Source organism: Neofelis nebulosa, chromosome 17, assembly GCF_028018385.1.
Source record: "Neofelis nebulosa isolate mNeoNeb1 chromosome 17, mNeoNeb1.pri, whole genome shotgun sequence".
Taxonomy (NCBI): Eukaryota; Metazoa; Chordata; class Mammalia; order Carnivora; family Felidae; genus Neofelis; species Neofelis nebulosa.
Window position 1 is genome coordinate 10,901,873 of NC_080798.1, and position 26,985 is coordinate 10,928,857.

Here is a 26,985-nt window from a genome sequence, read left to right on the forward strand (position 1 = left end):
GGGCAGAGAGAGAGGGAGACATGGAATCTGAAGCAGGTTCCAGGCTTCGAGCTGTCAGCCTAGAGCATAGAGCCCAGGAGAGGGGGCTCGAACCCACGAACTATGAGATTATGACCAGATACACTCCGCCAGGGGCCCTCAGGTTCTTTCACGTCCTCGCCAACACTAGCTACTGTCAGAACTTTCCACGTGGGCAACCTGGGTGTGTTTCTCAGCGCAGTGTCTGGGGAGTGGAGTCTCGTTGTGTTTTTAACTTGAATATTCCTGATGGCCAGTGGCGTTGACGATATTTGAGAGAGAGACAGAGAGCGAGCGGAAGAGGGGCGAGAGACAGAGAGAGAGAGACAGAGAGAGAGAGGCTCCACACTGTCAGCACAGAGCCCAGTGCAGGGCTCGAACTCATGAACCGTGAGATCATGACCTGAGCCAAGTCAAGAGTCGGTCGCCCAATGGACTGAACCACCCAGTCGCCCCTTGTTTGTTTGTTTGTTTGTTTTAATTAGATTGTCATCTTTTCCTTATCGATTTGTAGTTCTTTATGTAATCTGCATATTGTCTTGGTTGTTTGAAGCTGATCGGACCTGGACCTTCTGTAACTCGCATCCAAAATGCAGCTTTAGGGGCGCCTGGGTGGCGCAGTCGGTTAAGCGTCCGACTTCAGCCAGGTCACGATCTCGCGGTCCGTGAGTTCGAGCCCCGCGTCAGGCTCTGGGCTGATGGCTCGGAGCCTGGAGCCTGTTTCCGATTCTGTGTCTCCCTCTTTCTCTGCCCCTCCCCCGTTCATGCTCTGTCTCTCTCTGTCCCAAAAATAAATAAAAAACGTTGAAAAAAACCAAAATGCAGCTTTATTAACACAGAAAGAGTCACGAGTATTTACTGCATACAACCTTTTGCTTTGTCTTTTTCACACCTTGGAGTTGTCGTGGCCACGATTATATTGTAATATATGACGTGGGCACAATATTGGGCTGGCGTTTATTGTGCGATTTCTCTCTCTCTCGCTTAAGTTTCAAAGACACTTCTCCAGCTCTCAAAGTATTCCCCCCCCCCCCTTGGTCACCCTGGGAGCAGACTGGACAAGTAGAATGTGTGAACTTGAGGGCAGGACTGGCGGGGACCCCAGGGGTGACCCGGGATGTGAAAAGTCCTTTCACTGGAAATCAACCTGAACTCCAAATTTGGCCCCTCCGTGAGACTTTAGACCCAGCACCTCACAACGGCACCCTCGTCCCCCCGTGAGTGTCCGCACTGAATGATGGAGTGTTACGTCAGCGAGAACGCGGGGCGGCACCTGGTGATAGGATGACCTTGGACAACGTCTTGGCAAAGGTCCATTGTTAGTTGGAGGGAATCTTTCAGGTCCGAGGCCACTGACGGCAAGCCTCAGCCTGGGAAATGGGACTTCAGGCCGGTTTTAATTTGGCTCCGTCTACTTCTCAAAAATTTGAATCGATAGCTAACTTTTCAATTCCCAATTCAGACGAAAAGACAGATTTCTGGCTTTCCTTCAAAATAAGAGAATCTGGGGGTTCCTGGGTGGCTCCGTCGGTTAGGCGTCAGGCTCTCGCTTTCGGCTCAGGTCATGATCCCGGGGTCAGGGGAGCCCCAGACGCCGTGCTTGGCCCCATGCTGGCCGCGGAAACTGCTTAAGATTCTCTCTCTCTTGAGGTGCCTGGGTGGCTCCGTCGGTTAAGTGTCTGGCTCTTGATTTCAGCTCAGGTCGTGATCTCACGGTTCGTGAGATCAAGCCCCCGTGTCAGGCTCTGTGCTGACTGCACAAGCCTGCTTGGGATTCTCTCTCCTCCCCTTTCTATGCCCCTCCCCGGCTCACACACACTCTCTCTCTCAAAGTAAATAAATAAAACTTTAAAAAAAAGAGACAGAGAGAGAGTCTCTCTCCCTCTGCCCCTCTTCCCTACTCGCATGTACTCTCTCTCTCTCTAAAATAAAAAAACAAATGCCATCACAAATACTATGACTAAATTACTAAAACAGTTTCTAGTACTTTTAACATTCACTGGTTAACTTCTGTATCAGTCAGGATAAATTAGGTTCTGCGGCTAGTAACAGCTAAGCCCCCACATCCCGGTGGTTTGACATAAGAAAGCTTTATTTTTTTCTCACCGGCAAAGTGCAAAGTCGGCTGTGGGTCCAGGTGCCTCTCGGGACAACCTCCTTCGTGCCGTGGTTTAGTGACCCAGGCTGCTTTGATCTCCATGTCACGTGTGTTCCCATGGTCACCACAGCAAGGGGAGAGAGAGCACGGGGGACGCACTCGCAGGAGCATCCGGACGTTTCCACTGGGAGGGGACACAGGTGACTGTTGCTCTCCTTTCATTGGTCAAAGCAAATCACAGGACCACACCGAAACTTCAAGGGCGGGTGGGGGAGGGAAGGTGCCATCACCCATGGACCCGGAAGTGCAGGGCACTTGGAAATAACAGTAACACAGGAATGCCCCCCCATCCCCCAAAACTCTCATAATGTGTCCGGCACCAGGCTAAGCTTGGCACATGTATCTCATTTTGCAACAGCCCGATGACATGGATACTATTAATGTCCCCAATTTTATAGTCAGGAAAACTGGGGACCAGAGAAGTTAATTCAGTTACCTAAGGCCACACAGCTAATGAATGGCAAAGCCAAGGCTTCCTTCTTCAGCGCCCTGACTCCCGGGCCCAAACATCCGACCTCAGACAACATCACGCCGTCCCCTGAGAAAAGGGGGTCTGGGGGGTGTCACCTGGCTTAGTTCCTGCTCTTTTCAGGCAGTTGGTGTGTGATGTTGGGCAGGCGGCTTTCCTTCTCTGGACCATGTGATTTTGTTCTCATTTAGTCAAGCTGGGTTTACGCATTTCAGAATTCCTTTCCCCCAAGTGCCTCTGGCTTAGAGTTATCTGCAAGAGAGATCTGCATGGGGTTTAGGTGGCAAGATGGGCCTTATGGAGGGAAGGTCTGCGCGAGCCCCAGGCCTCACATTGGTTCCTGCACGCTGTCACTGATCTGCCGGCTCACCTTGCTGGACTGGGACACCTTCAGACCTCAGCTCCACCTACTCCCGCTGGCTTTTCCTTTCCTTTCTGTGAATTTGGCGCCAGCCCCCCCCTCCCCCCAGCAGCTCCGTGGGGGGCAGGGCACCAGCTCTTCCCATAGATCATGCAGAGAATTGAAGCCGGCGGTGGGGCTTTCCGTTCATTCTCATGGGTTCCAGGTTGTCCTTGTGGGCTGCAGTTTCCCAACTCCCGGAGTCCCCCCTTCTCGGCGGGGGATCCGCTCCGTGGGTGCCTGAAACCGTGGATGGGACCGAACCCTCGGATACTATGTGTCTTCCTATCCACACGCACCTACGGTAAAATTTAACTTGTCAGTTTCGCACGGGACGAGGTCAACAACAAGGACAGTAAAATAGGACAATTAGAGCAATCCACTGTAATAAAAGTTATGTGGATGTGGTCTCTCTCTCTCAAAATGTCTTATAATTATACCGCGCTGGCCCTTTTTCTTCCTTCCGCGGGGGGTTGAAGCGAGAGGAATGGTACAGGCGTGGTGAGGCTTGGGCACCACGAAGGAGGACCGGCTGCTTCCCCATCGCGGTTGATTGTGGGTAACTAAACCCGCAGACGGTGGGCCCGCAATTAAGGGGCGACTGCTGTATCCATCTGACTGACCCACGGACACTTAAAAACCCACTTACGATACCGGGGCACCTGGGTGGCTCAGTTGGTTAAGCCTCTGCCTCTTGGTTTCAGCGCACATCGTGATCTCACAGTCCGTGAATTCGAGCCCCCCCGGCAGGCTCTGCGCAGGCTCTGGGTGCCGGCGGCTCGGAGCCTGCTTGGGATTCTCTCTCTCTCTTTCCCTCTCTCTCTCTCTCTCTCTCTGCCCCTCCCCCACTCGTGCTGTCTCTGTCTCTCAAAATAAAATTAAAAAAAAAAAAAAAAAAAAAAAGCTTCCAACTCATTAAAAACAACAAACCCCAAACCCAATACTAGCTACAGAGGGACAGACCTCGCACATAGATACATTTTTAGCAACACCCCCCCCAGCTCCCTATTTGGTAACTTAAAAAAAAAAGTTTCCTTTCTTTATTTGGAGAGAGAGAGAAAGCGCCAGTGAGGGAGGGGCAGAGAGAGTGGGAGCCAGAGAGAATCCCAAGCAGGCTCCGCACTGTCGGGGGGGGGGGGAGGGGGGGAGGGGGGGAGGGGAAGGGGAGGGGGAGGGGGGAAGGGGGAGGGGAGGGGGGGAAGGGGGGAGGGGAAGGGGAGGGGGGAAGGGGGAGGGGAAGGGGAGGGGGAAGGGGGGAGGGGAAGGGGAGGGGGGAAGGGGGGAAGGGGGGGCCTCAAACTCACCAACTTGAGATCATGACCCAAGATGAAGTCAGAAGCTTAACAGGCTGAACCACCCAGCTCCCCCCTCCCACCCTCATATTTAGTAACTTTTGATGTTCCCACCTCTCCTTTCTGGGTCTGCCCTCCCCCCAGCTTCCTCCACGTGGACGATTGCCCCAGTCCCGCGGGTCCCCAGAACGAGGGCCTCACCCCGGGTCACTCACAGTGCACCTGCCTCGCCTGAGCACTGACTGATCATAAACAACCAGGACTCTTCCTTTATGAAATGGCACGTTTGGACGAATGCATGGCCTTTCAAGTTTTCCGGAAAAGAAGGAAAATGTGCCCTCTCATCTAGGGGTGAAAGGAACCAGCTGTTCGATAGGCCTTTCTTCGGCGTCTCGGATTTTGGCATCCAAAATTCACGTTTGGCTGCATAGCACAACGGTTCATTTTAACACAAAGATGAGTTTTCCCTCAAAGTATGAAGTACAATCAGCAACCAAAACTATCTGCCCCCCCGGGGAATGGAAAGCGGTGCAGCCACTATGGAAGGTCCTGAAAAAACAAACCACCGTGGGGGAAAAAAAGGGCGGGGGGGGGGGGAGCCTGGGTGGCTCCTCGGTTAACCTGCTGACTCTTGATTTCCGCCCAGGTCATGGTCTCCTGGTTGCAAGATCGAGCCCCGCAAGGGGCTCTGTGCTGGACGTGCAGCCTGCTAAGATTCTCTTTCTCCCTCTCCCTCTGTCCCTTCTCCAGGAAAGGAAGGAAGGAGGGAGGGAGGGAGAGAGAGAAAGGAAGAAAGAAAGAAAGAAAGAAAGAAAGAAAGAAAGAAAGAAAGAAAGAAAAGAAAGAAAGAAAGAAAGAAAGAAAGAAAGAAAGAAAGAAAGAAAAGAAAGAAAGAAAGAAAGAAAGAAAAGAAAAGAAAGAAAGAAAGAAAGAAAGAAAGAAAGAAAGAAAGAAAGAAAGAAAGAAAAGAAAGAAAAGAAAGAAAGAAAGAAAGAAAGAAAGAAAGAAAGAAAGAAAGAAAGAAAGAAAAGAAAAAGAAAAGAAAGAAAAGAAAAGAAAGGAAAACTACCATAGGATCCAACAATTCTACTGCTGGGTATTTATCCAAAGAAAATGCAAGCACTTAACTAGAAAAGGTGTCTGTACCCCCAAGTTCATTGTGTATTGTGAAATACACAATAGCCAGGCTGGAAACAACCTAAGTGTCCATCTAGTCATTCATATGTATGTTAATATATATGAATATTCATATGCAAATGAATATTCATATACAAACGAATATTATACATAGGACTATAACTCAGCCATTAAAAAGAAGGAAATCCTGGGGCGCCTGGGTGGCTCAGTCGGTTAAGCGTCCGACTTGGACTCGGATCATGATCTCGCGGTCCGTGAGTTCAAGCCCCGCGTTGGGCTCTGTGCCGACAGCTCAGAGCCTGGAGCCTGTTTCCGATTCTGTGTCTCCCTCTCTCTCTGCCCCTCCCCTGTTCATGCTCTGTCTCTCTCTGTCTCAAAAATAAATAAATGTTAAAAAAAAATTTAAAAAGAAGGAAATCCTGCCATTTGCCACAGCAAGGATAGATCTGGAGGGCATTATGCTGAGTGAAATAGGCAGAGAGAGAGAGAGAGAGAGAGAGAGAGGCAGAGAGAGGCAGAACAAGAGAGAGAGAGAGAGAGAGAGAGAGAGAGAGAGAGAGGGAATACCTTATGATCTCGCTTATATGTGGAATCTTAAAAACACAAAAACAAACAAAAAAGAAACACCAAAACTGAGAACAGTCTAGTGGTTTCCACGGATGGGGATTGGCTAAGGTAGTCAAAAGGTACACACCCTTCCTCTTACAACATAAAGGAGTCCTGGGAATGCGAGGTCCAGCATGGTAACTGTCGTTAAGAACACTGGACCATATATCTGAAAGTTGCTAAGAGGAGATCTGGAAAATTCTCGCCACAAGAAAAAAAAATTGTCGTTAACCATGTGCTGTGAGGGATGTCAAGGAGAATCTGCCGTAGATTCGTGAGTCCTTGGGGTGCCATTGCCATCGCCACATCCCTGGGCTTAGGCACATTCCAAATTGCGAAGCAGGAGGCAGAAAGGTCCATTGATTCGATCCCCCGACATCGACTGAGAAGTTTCCCTGTCCCAGGCTCTGGGCAACGTGCTGGGCATACTTGAGTGAGTGAGACAAGCTCTGCTTTTAGGAGCTTGGTCTGGTGGTTGGGACAGGCTGGGTCAGCCTGTTGACAGTCAGACAGAGGAGCCCTGTAATTATCATGAAGATGTGTTCTGATCCCCGGTGTGGGGCATAAAATACAGAATTCGCTAACCGGGGCATGTTTTGCCACAGTTTAAAGTTCCGCGGGGGCTTGGAGCCACGAATCTTGCCTAGGCTCATCCAGGAAAGCTTCCTGGTAGAGCTGGGATCTTGAAGGATGCGTATAACCACAACAGATATATTAGTTTTTATTTTTTACTTATCTTTTTTAATTTTTTTTTTTAACATTTATTTATTTTTGAGACAGAGAGAGACAGAGCATGAACGGGGGAGGGTCAGAGAGAGAGAGAGAGGGAGACACAGAATCTGAAACAGGCTCCAGGCTCTGAGCTGTCAGCACAGAGCCCGACGCGGGGCTCGAACTCATGAACCGCGAGATCGTGACCTGAGCCGAAACGATACCACTTGGATTAGATACCCAACATAGATGGATCCGGAGTTTGAAGGTGGATCAGCGGCTGCCAGGGACTGAGCAGGGGGAGAAGGGGGACCCTCTGCTTCATGGTGTCGAGATTTCTTTGTGGGGGATGACAGTTCTTGCAACTAGACGGAGGGGATGGTTGCACAAGATTGTGAATGCACTAAAGGCCACTTCACGTGCAACTTCAAAGGGTTCGTTTTCTAGTATGTGACTTTCACCTCGGTTAAAAAAAATTTCTTTACTGACTTCGTTTTTGGCTTACGTGGTGGTGGGTTCATTCACCACGATGGGGAAGCTGTAGGGAGAAACGAGCTGTGGGAGATCAGGAGTCCCATTTTTAGAGGTCTTAAATTTGATATGCCCAGCAGACAGCCAAGCAGAGTTGGGCACGCGAGCCAGGAGTTCAGGGGAGACATAGGGTGGGGTATAAATTTAGAAGCCATGGGGACATGGGAGGAATTTTAAGCCACGGAGCTGGATGAGATCATCTAGACGGAGGGTGTTCAGAGGGGAGAGAAAATGGTCGAGGCCCAACCCCCCAGGCCCCACTAGGGGTCAATGTCAGGCAGAAGAGGAGGAATCGTGGAAAGGGATTGTACAAGAGGAAGGGCAGGAGAACCCAAAGAGTGTGAGTTTGAAAAGCAAAGAGAGCATTAGCCCAAGATTGCAGTTAGACCAAATATCCATTCATAGAGGACAGTTTAGCATCCATAGTATGGAACAAATTGCTGTGTTAAGAAAAAAAAAATATATATATATATCTATCTCAGGAAGGGCGTCTCTCTATGCTGACATGGAAAGATTCCTTTTCTGTGAAACGATATGCTGAAATCCTCAAGAGGTATTGCTTACATAATAAAGCAAGGTGTATGATGCCATGGTTTTAAGTTTTTTATTAAAAATTTTTTAATGTTTATTTATTTTTGACAGAGAGAGAGAGAGCACAAGCCAGGGGAGGGACAGAGAGAGAGAGGGAGACACAGAATCCGAAGCGGGTTCCAGGCCCTGAGCGGTCAGCACAGAGCCTGACGTGGGGCTTGCCTCCACAATCCGTGAGATCATGACCTGAGCCGAAGTCGGACATTTAACCCGCTGAGCCGCCCAGGTGCCTCTCTCTTCAATTCATCTAAAGATTCAATGCAACTTCCCTGAAGTTCTCCCAATGACAGTTTAGCAATGCCTGTGATGTTTCCTTTGGACATGTTAACGCTCCTTGAGCACGGTAAGAAAATGCATTTAGTACACCACTCAAGTGAAAGATATGAATATTTAATGAGAGAGAGAGAGAGAGAGAGAGAGGGGAAGAAATCTGAAGGCTGACAGCTCAGGGCTGCATGTGGCTCCACAATCGTGAGAGACCCAAGCTCCTTTTAACTTGTGGCTCTGCCATTCTGTCAGGTAGCTTCCACCTCATGGCCCAATGTAGCTGCTCAAGCTCCAGTCATCACATCTGAATTCCAATCATTCAGAAAGAGGACCAGACAGAGTCCCTTCCTTCTCATTTACAATACTTTCCAGAATAGGAATTTAATAGTTGTTTCCACACAGCAACAGGGACAGAGTTCAGAGACAAAACACCTATGGGAAAGGGTAGGGAACAATGAGATGTACGGCAGGATCAGCATGGCCTATTTCAGACAGATGTGACACTTTGGGCCCCCCCCCCCCCAGCCTTCAGGTTGAGTGTTTGGAGAGCCAAGCAGCCATCTCTGCCCCCACCCTGAGCCCAGCAGCATCAGCGATGCTCTGGTTGCCTAGGTGACCATCCGTCTAATCCCATCCGTGGTGGGGACCCAGCCACTACCGTCATTTCCATCGACTGTCCTTATCTGAACACACGGTGTCCCATTTAGAATTCAGCTCTTGGTGTAACAAGGAACAAAACTCTCCTCATGTTGTTTATATGTTGAAATTCTTTCAGTTGAAATATAAAAGAATAATTTGCGGTTTAAGAGCCAAATGCTAGGGGCGCCTGGGTGGCTCAGTCGGTTGAGGGTCCGACTTCCGCTCAGGTCATGATCTCTTGGTTCGTGAGTTCGAGCCCTGCGTCGGGCTCTGTGCTGACAGCTCGGAGCCTGGAACCTGCTTCGGATTCTGTGTCTCCCTCTCGCTCTGCCCCTCCCCCGCTCACGCTCTGTCTCTCTCTGTCTGTCAAAAACAAGTAAACATTAAAAAAAAATTTTTTAAGAGTAAAACGCTAAAAGGATAGATGATTATTATAAAAGCAGCTGATTTTGTGACAAAGCAAACTTTGAAAGGCTTACACGTATTTAAAAAGAGTAGTAAATGCAAATATTAGGGAATGGGGTCGCACACATTCGAGAAGGACAGACCGCCAACCAAATCTGAAATTAATTTTTAAATTTTTTTTTCAACGTTTTTTATTTATTTTTGGGACAGAGAGAGACAGAGCATGAACGGGGGAGGGGCAGAGAGAGAGGGAGACACAGAATCGGAAACAGGCTCCAGGCTCCGAGCCGTCAGCCCAGAGCCTGACGCGGGGCTCGAACTCACGGACCGCGAGATCGTGACCTGGCTGAAGTCGGACGCTTAACCGACTGCGCCACCCAGGCGCCCCTGAAATTAATTTTTAAAGTAACGAAAGAACAAACGATAAAGACTGGATAAAATAACCACTGTATTTAAGGGGCACCTGGGTGGCCTTTAAGTGTCTTACTCCTGATTTGGGCCCAGGTCATGATCTCAGAGTTGGTGGGTTCGAGCCCCGCGTAGGGCTCTGTGCTGACAGCCTAGAGCCTACTTCAGACTCTGGCTCCCTCTCTCTCTGCCCTTCCCCCACTCACGCTCTTTGTCTCTTTCAAAAATAAATAAGCGTTAACAAAACTTGTTCAAAAGTTGGAGGAGATGCTCCAAAATCCACGGGAACATCCATGATGAATCGTCTTTGATCTGGATATATGAAGTGTGAACGAGAAATAGAGAATTTTGTTTTTAATTCTGGACCTCGATGCGGAGAATTCAGTTACTCCTAAAACCCTTTCTGTTTTCGCTGGCACTCTTTAGTTTCTGCTTTATGTATGCACCCATCTGTTTGTTCCGTTTAGGATAAACACTCTTGAATCCGCTACTCAACGGGTAAAGCACCGAAAATGCGGTACAATAATTAACTGTGCTGGATGGTGAAAATAATGGCCCCGGAGGAAGCCCGCCTCCTTGGGCCACACCCCTTTGCTGTGTGCCTTTGCCATTGACCGGGCTAGTCCGCTTCCTGCCTCCTGGATCTGGGCGGGTCTTGCGACTGCTTTGACCCCTAGCAGGGGGCAGAGGTGAGGGGGTTGTAAGTTCCAAGGCGAGGTCCTGAGACGCCTTGCTGTTGTCACACAATCATATACACACATATACATGAAAACATACATGCGCACACACTCATATATACAGACGTTTATACACACATACACATAAATGCAAACATTTACACACGTATAGACACAAACGAGGCACATATAAATACACATACATTCACACAAATGCATGCACCTACACAGAGACGTGCTAGTATAAACACAAGCATTTTTTCCCTTTGGAAGGGAAAGCGAGGACGTGTTACGAGCGTTGGTTTTGGGGGGCGGCAGAGGAGCGCGATGGTGGAGTGCCCCCTCTTTTCAATTCTGCACAGTTTGGATGTTTAACACTGTGCATATTTTGTTTTCAAATGTCCACGGGGGGCTATTTTGGCAGTGGGGTTGCGGGTCACTTCTTGTTTCCTTCTTTATACGCACACGGATTAAATAAAAACCAAACGGCCACAAGCTAAAAATAAAATGTGCTAGAAGCCAAGACCACGTTACTGGCTTCAGCAACAGTGTTTCTTTTTTTCTTTCTTTCACTTTCTTTCTCTTTCTTTTTCTTTTCTCTTTCTTTCTCTTTTTCTTTTCTCTTCCTTCCTTTCTTTCTCTTTCTTTCTTTCTTTCTTCCTTTCTTTCTTTTCTTTTTCTTTCTTTCTTTTCTTCTTTCTTTCTTTCTTTCTTTCTTCCTTTCTTTCTCTTTTCTCTTCCTTCCTTCCTTTCTTTTTCTTTCTTCCTTCCTTTCTTTCTTTTCTTTTTCTTTTTTTTCTTTCTTTTCTTTCTTTCTTTTTTGTTCCTTTTTTCTTTTTCTGCAGGCGTGATCCCTCCTTGCAAATCTGCTGCCCGAATAAGACACAGAGCCCTATCTGAATATCCCGGCCCGAACACGTCCGCACATGTGAGACTGTCCCGGCCGGCAGCTGCCACCCTGCCCACATTCCTCAGGCTCCGAGAAATGACAGGAGCATCTGTCCAGGATTTATTCAGCCATGGTGACATAAGAACTCTATAGCAACAAGTGGCTGTGGAAAGAGCTCGAACACAAGGGTTTTGCTGTCCTAAATGGCCCCATCCTGGCAAAGTCAGGGTATCTCCCTCATGACTTTTTCATCTGTGATAACAAATGACAAGAGTGTTGCAATTCTGGTCAGAAATTAAATAAATTAAATAAATAAACAAACAAAACATTCCCCCACTGTCACACTTTGAATCCTTCTGGATCTGTGCAACTGAGATTAGAAGAGGCAGCTGTTTAAAACCAGGGGCACGAGGGGCGCCTGGGTGGCTCAGTCGGTTAAGCGTCCGACTTGGGCTCAGGTCATGATCTCACGGTCTGTGAGTTCGAGCCCCGCGTCGGGATCTGTGCTGACAGCTCGGAGCCTGGAGCCTGTTTCAGATTCTGTGTCTCCCTCTCTCTGACCCTCCCCGTTCATGCTCTGTCTCTCTCTGTCTCAAAAATAAATAAACGTTAAAAAAAAAATTTCAAACCAGGGGCACGAGACAGGACATTGTTGAAAAGAAAATGGGACCCGCTCATTTAACAACCATTTAAACATTCAAGAAAAAGACAATAAAAAAAAATACAATAAATGAACGTTTTGGGGGCGCCTGGCTGGCTGGGTCAGTAAAGCGAGTGACTCCTGATCTCGGGGTTGTGAGTTCGAGCCCCACATTGGGTGCAGAAATTAGTTAAAATAAAGAGATACTTCTTTAGAAAAAAAAAAAAAAGGTTTTGAGGAGCGCCTGGGTGGCTCAGTCAGTTAAGTGTCCCACATCGGCTCAGGTCACGATCTTGGGGTTCACGAGTTCAAGCCCTGCGTCGGGCTCTGTGCTGACAGCTCAGAGCCTGGAGCCTGCTTCTGATTGTGTGTCCCCCTCTCTGCTCCTCCCCCACTCGTGCTCTGTCTCTCTCTCTCTCTCAAAAATAAATAAACATTAGAAAAACAAAGTTTTGAAAATAGAAGGGGAAAAACACATCAGCGGGAGTATTTTAAATACAGCATTCACAGCTAATTAGTTTTTAAAACGTTCTTTATGAGGGGCGCCTGGGTGGCTCAGTCAGTTACGCTTCCCGACTCTTGGGTTTGGCTCGGGTCATGATCTCAAGGTTTGTGGGTGCGAGCCCCGCATCTGCCTTTCTGCTGTCAGCGTGGAGCCCGCTTTGGATCCTCTGTCTCCCTCCCTCTGCCTCTCCCCCCACTCGCACTCTCTCTCAAAAATGAAAAAAAAAAAAAACCTTTTAAATAAATAAATAAATCTTCCTTTAGAATTCTTTGGTCATGTACAAGCTTTAGACTATAAATGTATCAAGCTTGCTTCTAATACCTTCTGGGTTTTGTTTTTCTGCCTAGGAAAATATTTCCTCCACTTCTAAGAGCGCCTATTAATTCACATTTATTTTGCTTTACTTTTATTTTATTATTTTATCATTTTATTTTATTTTATTTTATTTCCAGTATAGTTAACACAATTCACTGTTTTGTTTTGCTTTGGTTTTGAGCCTCCTTGAAGCCTCCATGGTTTGCATTTAAGTTTTTGACCCCTTTGGAATTTGTTTCCATGGAAGGAACACAGGAATCTGGTTTTCATTTCTCTATTCTCCAAAGGTTTGGCCCCTGGGTTCTGATCTCGCCTGCTGACTTGCAATACTGCCTTCATCCACCCCGAAAATCTCGTATGTGGGGGCACCAAACTGTTAGGAATCCCATACATTTATAATGCATCTTACTGTCCGATGGGGCTTACTCTGCACCCCAGCCAACCCCCCTCCCCTTGCCATTACACTTCTTTCCAAAAATTCTCCTTTACTCTCACAGGGCAACAAGGTTTCATCTCGCACTCCTACGTTGGCTTCCAGGAGCTGGAAGAGGTAGTGGAGACCTTTTGGGTTTTGGTTATGTTCTCAAGACCACTGACAGCTGTTCGCATTGCTTAGCCTGAATGTCAAAGTCAGGGGGAGGCTCCTAGCCCGTGCAGCCCCCCCCCCCCCCCCCCCCCCCCCCCGTGGCACATGAGCTCCCACTCAGTTCTTATACATCCATTTGCTTTTATGGACTAATCACGCTCACGGCAGCTGTCCCCGCGGTTTACTTGTCATTGAATTAAGCGTGACAAGGCATGTGTTTTGCAGAAATAGCTGTCGGAGTTTTTCAGGCATGGCATGGCCGGACCCCAAACCTAATCTAAAACCTGGTGTCCACAGGGATACACTTTCCAAGACAAAGACGCTTTATAAGGAGTGCAAATATTTGTTCAGAAACGGCAGCAGACACGTCTAAGAACTGTAGAAAAAAACTGGTTAACTTAGCAATATCTGTGAATGTGGCTTGGGGGTAATTTAACTTTTTTTTTTAAGTGTTTTTATTTTTATTTTATCTTTTATTTTATTTTTACTTGTTATTTTATTAAAAAATTTTTAATGTTTTATTTATTTTTGAGAGAGAGAGAGCATGAGCAGAGGAAGGGCAGAGAGAGAGAATCCGAAGCAGGCTCCAGGCTCTGAGCTGTTAGCACAGAACCCGACGTGCGGCCCGAATTCACAAGCTATGAGATCATGACCTGAGTCGAAGTCAGACACTTAACTGACTGAGCCACCCAGGGGCCCCTATTTTATTTTTTTAATGTTTATTTTTGACAGAGAGAAAGAGAGACACAGGTGGGTGGGGGAGGGCCAGAGAGAGAGGGAGACACAGAATCCACAGCAGGCTCCAGGCTCTGAGCTGTCAGCACTGAGCCTAACATGGGGCTCGAACTCACGAGCTGTGAGACCATGACCTGAGCCGAAGTCAGATGCTTAACCAACTGAGCCACCCCCGGTGCCCCTCTCTGTTACTTCTAATTAGTGAATTCATTCATTGTTTAATTAGTTATTGTGTGTGTGTGTGTGTGTGTGTGTGTGTGTGTGTGATTGTAATATTCAAAGAGTATTTAAAAGCATAATGTGAAAAGTAAGACTCTCCATATCGCTATTCCTCCCGTGGTCCCTCTCCCCAAAATGTAACAGTGACCGTTTCTTATTACTGCTTATTTACTTATCACTTCCGGAGAATAAATTACCCACAGATCAGCATTCACATACAAATCTTTCACCTTTAAACAAACGCAGTCTTAATATGCATTCTTGTGAATTTCTCCTTAAACGATGGCCTGGAAAGCTTTTCCCCTCAGCACATGGTAATTCATCCCAAGAATGCCCAATGATTGATTTCATCAGCCCTGAAATCACAGGCATCTAGACTACCTCCAGAGTGGACAAATCCACCTTCCCACCAAGAGTGGGTAAGACTGCCCATTTCTCCACAGCTTCACCAGCAGTGGGTTTTTACCCAACTTTTAAATTTCTGATTGGTGAACAACTGTGTAATTCATTGCTTTAAAAAACACTTTTTTTAAGATTTTACTTTTAAGTAATCTCTAAACCCAACATGGAGCTCGAACTTACAGCCCTGAGATCAAGAGTTTCATGCTCTACTGACTGGGCCGGCCAGGCACCCCCATATAATTCATTGCTTTTGATTTTAATTCTTAAATAAGAATGGCGTTGAACATTGTGTTTTCACACACTTATTAGCCATCTTGATTTATTTTCTGTAAACTCTCTGTTCATGTCCTTTGCCTATTCTTCTGCCAGGTTGTCGAATTATTCCATGATTAGCTTTTGGTAAACGAATTAGCCTGTGTCTGTTACATGTGCTGTGAACATTTTTCCCAATTTGTGGTTTATCTCTTTTCTTTTCCCCTACTGTCTTTCCAGCGACCAAAAGCACAGACTCTACACTTCTAAATGAATTACACTACGTAAAATAAGTTTGCATGTTTGTGTGTTGTGTACGTATTTTTGGATTATAGGGTAGCTCCTCCCAGTACATTCTTTCCCAGACATTTCCGTATCTTCTCATATGAGAACAATCTTTCAACAGCTCGTGTTGTCAACCCAGGATATGGCTCTGGTTAAACAGAGCCAGCAGCTTGAAAGTGGAAATCCCAGGAAACGTGGTATCATAACGGAAGCACTAAGCCTCCGACAACTCCTTATCTTCCTCGAAATTGCAAAAGTCGCAGGAGAAATGCCCATCTCACACGAAGCACTAAGATAATCCCTAAGACCATGCTGCTTGGCAGAGACCTGCCCCACATTCTCTTGCTAGTACGTGGCCATTAGGCCTGGACACGAGCCAGGACCGGATCTGTGAGAGCTGCATCTGACATTTCATTGAGCGGGACACGTGCGCTGGGTACAGCCAGGACTCCCGGGGGCAACATTACAGGCCCCGACATGGCCTGTGGTGAGCTTTAGCACAGATCAGCACAGCTCTCTGGTCTTCCCTAGCACCCCTTCCATCACAAAAAGTGCAAATCGATAAGCAGTGGTAGATAGAATTACTGTGTAATCTATAGGGGAACGAGTTAATCCGACCACACTAGCTCATGTCGTTTGGAGTAAATAATGTATTCGTTTGGGTGCTTTTTACATGTCCGTGACGTGGTATTTTTTTCATATGGGGAAATTATATATATATATATATATATATATATATATATATATATATGAAGGAAATATAAGACATGTGACTCATAATCCCATCAACCGATGGAGCACCATCAAATTGATATTTTGTAAAAGCAACACAGGTTTACCAGTGTTCTTTGGAAGTATTAGTTGTAATTGTCAGAAATCAATAAAAACTCCAGAAATTTGGCCTCAACTTAAGCAAACAAATATGCTCTATGAGACTTCTCCCTGATACTTTTGCAGCAGGGAATACGTACAGTGTAAAACCTTTTGCCCATCAGGTGGCAAAATGCTACCCTGTTTTGATTGTGTTGATCGCAACATGAGTGCGGTGAGGCAATTTCTCAGTCATTAGTGGATTGCCTGTTCAGACGCTTTGCCCGTGTTTCTATTAGGTTGTTTGTCTTTTGCTTATTAATTTGAATTAGTTGTCAATAAAGTTTAAAAAGTAGATCTTTGCTGTGATATATAGTGGAAATATTTTCCATGTGAGCCATTTGTCTTTTTGTTTATAGTAACGTTTGCCGTGAGGTGGGTTAAAAATTTTTATGTTGACAATTGATTTTCTTCCTTTCATGGCCCTGAGGTTTTATATCCTGCTCAGAAAAGGCTTTCTCACACCAGAATGATGGATGAACTCACCTATATTTTCTTCTACCACTTTTGTAATGTCATTTTAAGTATTTTATTCTTCCATGTGTCCAGTTTCTTTTTAAGTTTCTTTCTTTATTTTGAGAGAGACGGAGACAGCGTGAGTCGGGGAGGGGCACAGAGAGAGGGAGAGAGATTCCCAAGAAGGCTCCACACTGCCAGCACAGAACCCGATGTGGGGCTCTAACCCATGAAGCCGTGAGATCATGACCTAAGAGTCAGACACTTAACCGACTGAGCCACCCAGGTATCCCTCAAATTTATTTTTTTTTTAAGGGAAACTAGCCCCTTTCCCCGCTGCTGGCACAACACCACTCTTTATCTCTCTTTTCCCTCTGATCTGCAAAACCACCAAATGAAATGCCCCAAATCTATGTGTTTCTTCCTGGATTTGCTCTCTCCTGTGCTACTGGTTCATCTGTGACTCTGGATTCATAACATATGTGTATAATATCTTTTAATAACCCACAAGCCCATCCTCTTGCCTTGTCTGTTCTAGAATTTTCTTGGCTACCCCAGCTGTAAAAATGTTAAGCCATTCGTCCTGCAATCACAGGACATGCAGGAAATGCCCAAGTTAAACCCGATCCAGAGGCTTGGAGGAATAACGGTAGTTTTGCTTTGTTTTGTTTTCAGTGTTGAATCTTTAACCCGGACAACTGCTTCCATTCCTTCCCACAAAGCAGTATCGGGAGAACACCTCAACTGACAACTGGCACAGAGTCAGCTATAATGGCAGACCGTGCCAGTAAAATTGGTTCCAGGTTCGCTCATAATCCCTGCGGTGAAACTGAAGCAGTTGGTAGATGGGCTGGAGAAGTTTCTGCCACGTGGCTGAGCACCCTCGCTTCTATAATTGCATTGTAGAGGGCATGCTTGGGCTGGGATTTTAAAATCGAGGCAGCCCAATGAGAACCAACATGGCGTTTCTTCAAACTACGACAAGTCGAACGACCATATGATCCAGCAGATACATCTGGGCACGTACCCCAAAGAACGGAAAGCAGGGACTCAAAGACGTATTTGTACGCCCACGTTCTTGGGAGCTCTGTTTGCAACAGCCCAAAGGTGGAAGCCACCCAAATGCCCATCAGTAGATGAAGGGATGAATGAAAAATGCGCTGCATACTCGCAATGCATCTTGTTCAACCGTGAGAAAGAAGGGAATTCTGACACGGGCTACAACAGAGATGAACCTTGAGGATGTTTTCCTAAGAAGCAAGCCAGTCACAAAGAGACCAATACTGTGTGATGCCACTTACAGGAAGTACCCAGGCTTGTCAGAGTGGAGAGATTGAAAGGAGAATGGCGGTGGGACACGCGACTCTTGACCTGGGGGTCATGAGTTCGAGCCCCACGGTGGGCAGAGAACTAAAGAAAGAAAGAAAGAAAGAAAGAAAGAAAGAAAGAAAGAAAGAAAGAAAGAAAGAAAGAAAGAAAGAAAGAAAAGAGGAAGGAAGGAAGGAAGGAAAGAAAGAGGAAGGAAGGAAGGAAGGAAGGAAGGAAGGAAGAGAAAGAAAGAAAGAAAGAAAGAAAGAAAAGAGGAAGGAAGGAAGGAAGGAAGAGAAAGAAAGAAAGAAAGAAAGAAAAGAGGAAGGAAGGAAGGAAGGAAGGAAGGAAGGAAGGAAAGAAAGAGGAAGGAAGGAAGGAAGGAAGGAAGGAAGGAAGGAAGGAAGAGAAGAAAGAAAGAAAGAAAGAAAGAAAGAAAGAAAGAAAGAAAGAAAGAAAGAAAGAAAAAGAAAGAAAGAAAGAAAGAAAGAAAAGAGGAAGGAAGGAAGGAAAGAAAGAGGAAGGAAGGAAGGAAGGAAGAGAAAGAAAGAAAGAAAGAAATAAAGAAAGAAAGAAAGAAAGAAAAAAAGAAAAAAAAGAGGACGGAAGGAAGGAAGGAAGAGAAAGAAAGAAAGAAAGAAAGAAAGAAAGAAAGAAAGAAAGAAAGAAAGAAAGAAAAAAAAAGAGGAAGGAAGGAAGGAAGAAAGAGAAAGAAAGAAAAGAAAAGAAAAGAAAAGAAAAGAAAAGAAAAGAAAAAAGAGAAAGAAAAGAGAGTAGAATGGTGGCTGCTGGGGCTGGAGGTGGGACAACAAGGGGTCACTGTTATTGTTTGTAAAGTTTTCATTTTACAAGGTGAAGAGAGTTCAGTGGATGGTGGTGATGACAGGTGCACAGAAATGTGAACGTCGTACTCGCCAGCACTGAATTGTACCCTTAAAAAACGGTGAAGGTGGGGGGCGCCTGGGTGGCTCAGTCTGTTAAGCGTCCGACTTCGGTGCAGGTCATGATCGCGAAGTTCGTGGGTTCGAGTCCCGCATCGGGCTCTGTGCTGACAGCTCAGAGCCTGGAGCCTGCTTCCGATTCTGTGATTCTCTCTCTTCCCCTCTCCCGCTCATGCTCTCTCTCTCTCTCTCTCTCTCTCTCAAAAATAAACATTAAAAAAATAAAAAATAAAGATGAAAATGGTGAAGATGGTAAATTTTATGTCAAAACTCACCACTGAGTTCGCTTAAGATTATGCATTTCACTGTATATGCAGCATTTTACCTAAAAATGAAAAAAAAAAAAAAAGGATAAATGGATCATGGGTAAGTTGACATCTTTATTCTTGACCTGTAAGTACATAACTGGCAGCTCTTTCTAGAGCCTCCGTGGTTCCCCAGCAGGGCCACCAGCACTCTTGCAGTCACATCCCCACTGGGTTTCCAGCTCTCCCCTCACCCCCACCACCCCCCAACCCCATAGCCCCATTCCCCACCAGCAGCCAAAGGCAGCCTGTGAAAACCTAAGTCTGATCCTGACCCTCTGCTCAGAACCTCCATGGCTCCGGACTCACGCAGACTGAGGCCAAAATCTAACCCTTTCTGAAGCCCACAACCCCTGAGAGATCAGCCTCCTAACGGCCCTGACCTCACCTCCTCCTGTCCTCCTCGCCACCCCCCTCTGCCCACACCTACCTCCTCCTTGTTTTTTCTCAAACACACCAGGCATTCTCCTGCCCCCCTTCATGCTGACTCTCCCTCTGTCTGGGATGCTGTTCCACCAGCCAGCCGTCTCTCTGGCTCCCTCACCTCCTTCGGGTATTGCCTCCCCAGAGACGCCCTCCCTGACCGCTGCGTTGAAACAGCAACACTCTGTCTCACATACACACTCATTCACCTGGACCCCCCTCCCGCTTTGTTTCAGTGTCATACCCACCACCCCTTACCTGTCAGCGTCTCTGGATGCGCGGTCTACCTCCCACCAGAACGCCAGCCCGGGAGGGCGGGCGTCTTTGTCTTGCTCCTGGCTGTCACACAGTCGACGCCCACCACATCTGGGCTGACAGCACAGATGAGGGAAGACACTGCCTGCAGGGCCTCGGCCTGTGTATGCAGAGGCTCTTGGGGATCACTCCGGTCCCCTACAGTGGCTCCCTGGCTCCCAGGCACGACCCTGAACAGGATGCTGCCCCCACGTGTGAGATGCGCTGAGGGGCTTCCTTGCAGGTGGCGGACTTCCCCTGCATCTCACGGGGGGGGGGGGCATCCCTGGCTGTCCCCTCAACTTCCGGCCGTGTCAGCCTTTCAGCCTCTGCTGCGGGGCTGGGTGAACTAGAGGGAGTAACTGACTGCATCTCGGGAGGTAAAGCTGTTGGCCAGATATGGCTTTTGCACCAAGGGAGGACGGCGCACCCAGTCAATACCAGTCAATACCAGATCAATTGCACCCAGTCAATACCAGATCAATTACCGGGTCTCCATGTGCCTCCTCCCTGGCGCCTCATCCCCCTCCCCTCTCCCCAAAGGCCGGCTTCCCCTTCGGTCTCCTGTGCATCTTCCCTCCCTGACCCTTCCCTTCACCTTTCAGAAACCCCCAACCTTGCCCCTGAAGGATCCTTCCCTTTCCTCAAGCGCAAACTTCTCCGTCCAGAGCTCTCCACCAGCCGCTCCGCTGGGTGTGCATGAGAATTCTCAGGAGAAGTTGCTGAGGATACAGGTTCCCAGCACAAATGCTACCTCCAAGCGACCCCGGATCAGCAGGTGGGGCCCAGGAATGGTACTTTTCACAGAGACCCCAGGTGACTGATGCAGCCGCCACCCTGGTTCAGGAAGCCCTGGCAGGGGAGGGCGTTGGGCAGGAGAAAACTGAATTTTTAAGCTGAAAACCTGCCTCTGTCTGAAGGGAGGGGAGGGAAGGGTTTTCATCTTCCGGCCGCTTTTCAAAACACACTAACATGTTCACACAAATTCATGTCACCAGTTACCTGTTTTCGAAACTTCTAGAAACCCCCAAGATCTGCGGGACATCCTTTCGCGTCGGTGGAAGGGTATAGCGCAGAAAGGACACCTCGGTGGCATCTTCTGTCATGGAAAAACTGACAACCCTCGCAGGACTGACGACAGCTCGTGCCAGGCTGGGCCGCTGTGTGTAGTTCACTGGTGATGGGGGTGGGGGGGAACCCTGTTCTCAAATAAGCCAGGACATAGCCTACAAGAGAGCCAACAGCTACTTAATTTGCTAAACTTTATTTTGTACCATACATGTTTACATTTACCCATCACGGTGTCGATCTGTTAACACAATGAAGTCCTTAATGGACCTGCCCTTGAAACTGGGTCCTGGAGAGTCACAGGCTTTCCCACCTTGAGAGCAAGTGCACTCCTGTGCTCGGTTTTGCACAAACCCAAGGAAAGCCTCGAGGCACACGGCGGAAGGGCCGCAAATAGAAGCCGGGTTCTTTTTTTTTTTTTTTCTTCCCCCCTGCACCTTCAGTTAGACTCCTCCAGGAGTTTGAAATTAACTGTTACGAAGAAATTTATTTTCAAAGCGGAATTACTAACAACGTCTAACGAGTGCTCACATTCTCCATCACAAAACCAGAAGGGAGGCCCCTGAACACAGAAAGGGCTAAAACCGCGTGACAATATTAGGCGAATACACTGACGAGCTATCACACAACTAAAATAACAGGAGCGTGTGATTTACAAAGGGAAACTTCTTCCGGAGGGTTACGTTGTCACAGGGCATGCACGTGACTGAATCTCTCCCACCTCCGACCTTTCTCGTCCGCCACATTTACAAGTTCAATTATACGCAAACAGACGGGAGAAACAACTCATGGGAGATCTGTACAAAGTCAAGTTCACTTATGAACACAAGGTAATATTCTGATAGTCTCCTATGTGACTGGTTTGGCTTACGACTGTTTAAGTTTCACTTTTTTTTTTTAGTATATGTGCTGCCGAAGCAAGAACCTTTTTTTTTCTTTCTTTTCCAACACATGGGGGAGCTGGATGGCTTAGTTGGTTGGGCATCTGACTTGATTTCAGCTCAGGTCATGATCTCACGGTTGTGAGATAGGGCTCTGCGCCGGGCGTGGAGCCTGCTTAAGAATCTCTTTGCCTCTGGGGCGCCTGGGTGGCGCAGTCGGTTAAGCGTCCGACTTCAGCCAGGTCACGATCTCGCGGTCCGTGAGTTCGAGCCCCGCGTCAGGCTCCGGGCTGATGGCTCGGAGCCTGGAGCCTGTTTCCGATTCTGTGTCTCCCTCTCTCTCTGCCCCTCCCCCGTTCATGCTCTGTCTCTCTCTGTCCCAAAAAAATAAAAAAATAAAAAATGTTGAAAAAAAAAAAATTAAAAAAAAAGAATCTCTTTGCCTCTGTCCCTCCCCCTCTGTGTACGCATGGGTACACACTCTCAAAAAAACAAAATAAATTGGGGGCGCCTGGGTGGCGCAGTCGGTTAAGCGTCCGACTTCAGCCAGGTCCCGATCTCGCGGTCTGTGAGTTCGAGCCCCGCGTCGGGCTCTGGGCTGATGGCTCGGAGCCTGGAGCCTGTTTCCGGTTCTGTGTCTCCCTCTCTCTCTGCCCCTCCCCCATTCATGCTCTGTCTCTCTCTTTCCCAAAAATAAATAAATAAAAAAAACGTTGAAAAAAAATAAATTAAATAAATAAATTAAATACATGAAGAAAAAAAAAAAAAAGGTTTGGATTACATCTTCGAGCATGCTTTGGGCCTCCCAGGACACTATTTGAAAACCAATGGTGTCAGGTACCCCACCCCCTCCCCCTACACACACACACACACGCACACACACACACACACACACACGCGGGAGACAAGGAATGTTGGTCTATTCGGATGACAGAAATTAACAGCCAAATTTTTAAGAATTTTTTCCCTCTCTGATTACAACTTGAGAAGGGTCTTTAGCCCCAAAGACACAGAGTTTGGTGGCGCTGGATGGAATTAGGGGCTGGGAAGCCAGAAGCGCCTGAGTCCTTCCCTACCGATCACCCCCTCTCCCCATGGGCGTCCTGAGACGACCAGACGCTAAACGGGAATCCAAATACCACTTTTATTAACAGAATCTAAAGCTCAAGTACGTCAAGGCCTAAGTCCCCTAAAACTAACCCTTGGGACCTTCTCACCCTCTGGCCAGTTAACTGGAGAATGGAAGCTGAAAACCAGCAGGAGCAAGGCAGGCAGGTCCGCTTGGACGATCTCAGCTTAACTTACCCATGATGGAAACACAGAGAAGGTGGGAGAATATGCCAGACCCTGCCTGCAGAGGTTGGCTGGCCATCCAGAAAGCAGAGAATGAGGAAGAAAGGCAGAACACGGATGGACGTTAACAGGGATCCCGCCTGTGTATGTAAATGTTCTAGAATTTTCCCAATCTGCTTAGTGACCCTCTAACCTCTGAAGGTGAGTCAAGGGGAGGTGCAAAAGCAGGCGTGGCAGAGAAAAGAGCAGAGCGATGTACCTCCCTCCCTTAATCTCTCTCACCTAAGAGCTCACGGATACTTCCCCTCTGAGAGCCACATCTTTACAAATGGGGTCCTTTAAGAGTCAAAAGTTCACTCAATAAGAAAAAACTTTTGTTCCCAATGTGATACTTCTTCCTTGGACGTCTTTCAACTAACCAGCTATGGGTGGTCCTCCAAATCAAAGCTTTCTGGGTTCTGTGGATTAGAAGAGCTCAAAGGGGGAAGTGGGTGTCCTGGGGAATTTTTTTTTTCTCACTTCCTTGGTCCTTTTCAGTGCTTGAACATTCCTATCCCCCAGCCAGGCCTCCAGAAAACTGCACCTTCAAAGCCATCTACCTTGACACCCATTGATCATTATCACTCCAAACCACTGGGTTTTTATTAAGGGAGCTGGGTCAGGGGCCTGGGTGGCTCAGTCGGTTGAGCGTCCGACTTCGGCTCAGGTCACGATCTCACAGTATGTGAGTTCGAGCCCCACGTCGGGCTCTGTGCTGACTGCTCAGAGCCTGGAGCCTGTTTCCGATTCTGTATCTCCCTCTCTCTCTGACCCTCCCCCGTTCATGCTCTGTCTCTGTCTCAAAAATAAATAAATGTTAAAAAAAAATTAAAAAAAAAAAAAAAAAGGGAGCTGGGTCAGATGGAGTGGCAGAATGACTGGAGACTACCACAGCGACAGTCACCGACAAATGAGAGGTGGCGGATCTGCGTGGCCACCTCCTGCCCACCGGTGTCCCCCATGTTGGCCTTCAGGGGCTCCTAGGAGGGAGGTCAGGGCTCTCGCCCTCTAAAACCTCATCTGCCTCTTCCGCTGCACTGGGGTCCTCCTCATGCACCCCCTGACCTGCCCCCACCCGGCGCTCCTGCTCTTTCCCACTCATCCACTTGTCGGCGCACCCCAAACGACTTCTGTGGTCGTTCTCACCACTGGAGGCACGAGGGGGGCCTTCTGGGTCGGCCTCTGGGCCCTGTGAGGTCGAGGCTGGCAACTCCGCGGGCTGTGGGCCTCGGAGGGCCTTCTGAACTGATGCCTCTCTTGCGGCTGGCCCTTTCTTTGCCATCATCGGTTTTTTCTTGGCATCTTCCGAATCGACAAGGACGTAAGAGACAGGGCCCAAGCTTACCTTCTTTTTCTTTCTCATGGGGGCAGGGCTCTTTGCCAAGGCCCAGCCCACGGCCTTCTTCTTCGGTGGGCCTTCCTGACCGCCATCTTGGTCTGACTCCGAAGCAACCCCAGGACTCACAGCTTCTGACTGGGCATCACAGGATGGCTTGCTGGGAGCCTTCCAGGCACATTTTCCCGCAGGCTTCTTCAAAGCCGACTCCTCCCGCTTCACACAGGGCTTTCTGTTGCTCCTGATAGCTTCTGAGACCTCCATATTTTCCGCGCCATTGGCCTCAGGATCCTCCAAGGCGGCTGAGCTCTTGGAATGGTGGCCTTTGGGTTTCTTCCAGGCCACTGACTCTTGCTTGGGGGTTTTTTTCTGCTTCTTTCTCCTGGAGCGACTTTTAGCTCCAGCTTTGCGAACCAGAGGTTTGGGGGGGTCACCTTCGTCTTCCATGTCATGCCAGCTGTCGGGATCCTCCGTCTTCAAAGCAGACCCTACTTCTGCAGCCCATCCTGGCTCCTTCTTGACCTTCCTCCGTGATGCTGAAGCTAAAGCTGCTACGGCCTGGGCCTCAGTCACCTCTTGTGCCCTCACTTCCTCGCGGCAGCGGATCTCAGCATCCATGTAGAAGACGATTTGCACCACTGCCCCCAGGAGCACCCCCAAAGCTTCTGCCCAGTTCTCCGGGCGCTGATTCTGGGGCCGTGGGGGGTGGCCGAGCTGGAGCAGGCGGACCACATCCTCCCACGTGCGCCCCTCGGCATCTAAGAACTCATTCAGATTTTTTAAAAACTCAGCATCCTGGGTGGGGTCTCTACAAACCACTCTCCAGACGCCCCCCCTTGCTGGGAACTCCCGGGGTACGGCCCTGAGACTCACACCCTCTCCCACCTCAATTAGGGCAGCTTTGGCGTTCTCTTCCCTCAGAAAAATCTTATTGAGCACGAAGTACGGGCCCAGCGGGGAGAGGACCCCATGCAAGGTCTCCTCAATTTCTGCTTGACCACAGTCCTCTGGGATGCCCGTGACCAACAGGGACCTGTGGATGTCCACTTCCATACCCCGGCACCAGTCCTCCAGAAGGTTCATGGCCATGGTGGCGGGCACCTGGCGGCTCTAATCCCACGTGCACCGAACCGTCTATAAGGTGGACGAGGGCTGCAGCGGGCCCCAAATACTGATCCTGTAAAGTGACAGGAGAGGGAGGTCAGATTCCCCGGAAGACGGCCGGGCTCAGGGATCTCTGCTGCCCCCAGCGCGGCGGGCCTCCCGGCGGGCCTCGCGCCTTCCCAGGTCCCTCCTCCCCAAACCGGGCCCCGGGTGCTCACACGTGTTCCGCGACCGGCCGAAAACCGCGCCCCGCCCCGCGGGTGGCGGCCGCCCGGCAGGGATCCTTGCAGCCTCGCGTCCCGGCCTCCCGGGTCGGGTCGGGCTGAGGACAGGCCGCCGGGGAGGCAGCCGCTCGCCAGGCGCCAGCTCGGGCCACCCAGGCCGGCTGTTCCCGGCGAAAAGGGCCGAGGAGCCGGCGTCCGCTCCGGCCCCGGACGGGTCACGCGGCGCCTCGAGCCCTGCAGCTGCGCGGAGCGCAGGCCGGCGTCGCAGCGCGCGCTTGCGCACTTGCGTCCGCGCCGCCCGGCCTCGCGGCTCCCGCGGTCGCCATGGCAACCGGCCGCCGCTGGCAGGGGCGCTGGGGACTTGCCCCTGGGGGCCCCGGAAGCCCGGCTGGAGAGCGGCTGGTCAGCTCGCCGACCCGGGGGTCTGCGCATTCTCCGATTTTCCCTCCAGACGCACTCTTCCCATCCTTTTCGATTCAACGGGGGCCTCGGGGACGGAGGTGGAATGCCCTGACTTGAGCATGGCAACCAACTAGCCCTCCTGTCTGTCTTCCGCCTTTCTGTTGGGTTCACCCCCCAAACCCCCCCCCCCCCCCCCCGCCTCCGGGAGCCTCCAGAAATCAGAGGGCGAGAGGAAAGGGCAGCTTGAACCCCCCATGAGGTCCTCTAACAAAACCACAGCTCCTGCCAGCTCTTTCGGCTACAGTTCCCAGGTTCCAGAAATATCCAGAAACTTCTAGAAACTCCCGGCTTCTGCCCACACGTGCGCTGCAGGCCTCGATATAGTGCCTCACTTGCCTTGCTGGTTTCCTCAACTTGCTGCCCAGGGGCAGCCCCTTTGTTGTTCGTTGATGAAACACTCCTCAGTGACTCTTAGAGCTGCAGTTTCTTGGTCAGCCCCTCGCTGACATATCTAGAATGCTGCTTACTGGCTGTGCAGTCTCGGACATATTGAGCTCTCCAAGCTCCTTCCTCTTCTCCCCAAAGGAGTATCAGTAAAAACCACCCTGATCTGGAAGGGATATCATATGTGACGCATGCCCTGAAGTACAGTTTGGGCCTGAGTATTCAACTTGAATGCTATTTGAATCCCATTTTGGAACTGGCCTTTGCAAGACCAAACAGCCTAAGTATCACATTCCAATAAACACTCCAGCTATAACTAGAGTTTAAAAAGCTCATGCACTTTACCTGTTGGAGTTCTATTGAATCAACTGAAGAATGAATGTATTTCATCATGCAGCGGCTTTCAAACACGGCCATAATTCTTTGATGTTCCTATGGAAAAGTGGTGATCTCTGTCCCT

At 48.8% G+C, this 26,985-nt stretch overlaps 1 protein-coding gene across 1 annotated transcript; it reads right to left on the bottom strand.

The window, feature by feature from the left end:
• Positions 1 to 23,860: 23,860 nt before the first annotated feature.
• PNMA8A (PNMA family member 8A) lies at positions 23,861 to 25,937 on the bottom strand. Its single transcript, XM_058706108.1, has 2 exons — positions 25,674 to 25,937; positions 23,861 to 25,528 (listed from the first exon to the last, which is right to left on the bottom strand). Exon 2 carries the CDS (start codon positions 25,438 to 25,440, stop codon positions 23,986 to 23,988), a length of 1,455 nt encoding a protein of 484 aa, XP_058562091.1. The 5' UTR covers positions 25,441 to 25,528; positions 25,674 to 25,937; the 3' UTR covers positions 23,861 to 23,985.
• Between the last annotated feature and the right edge of the window lie 1,048 nt (positions 25,938 to 26,985).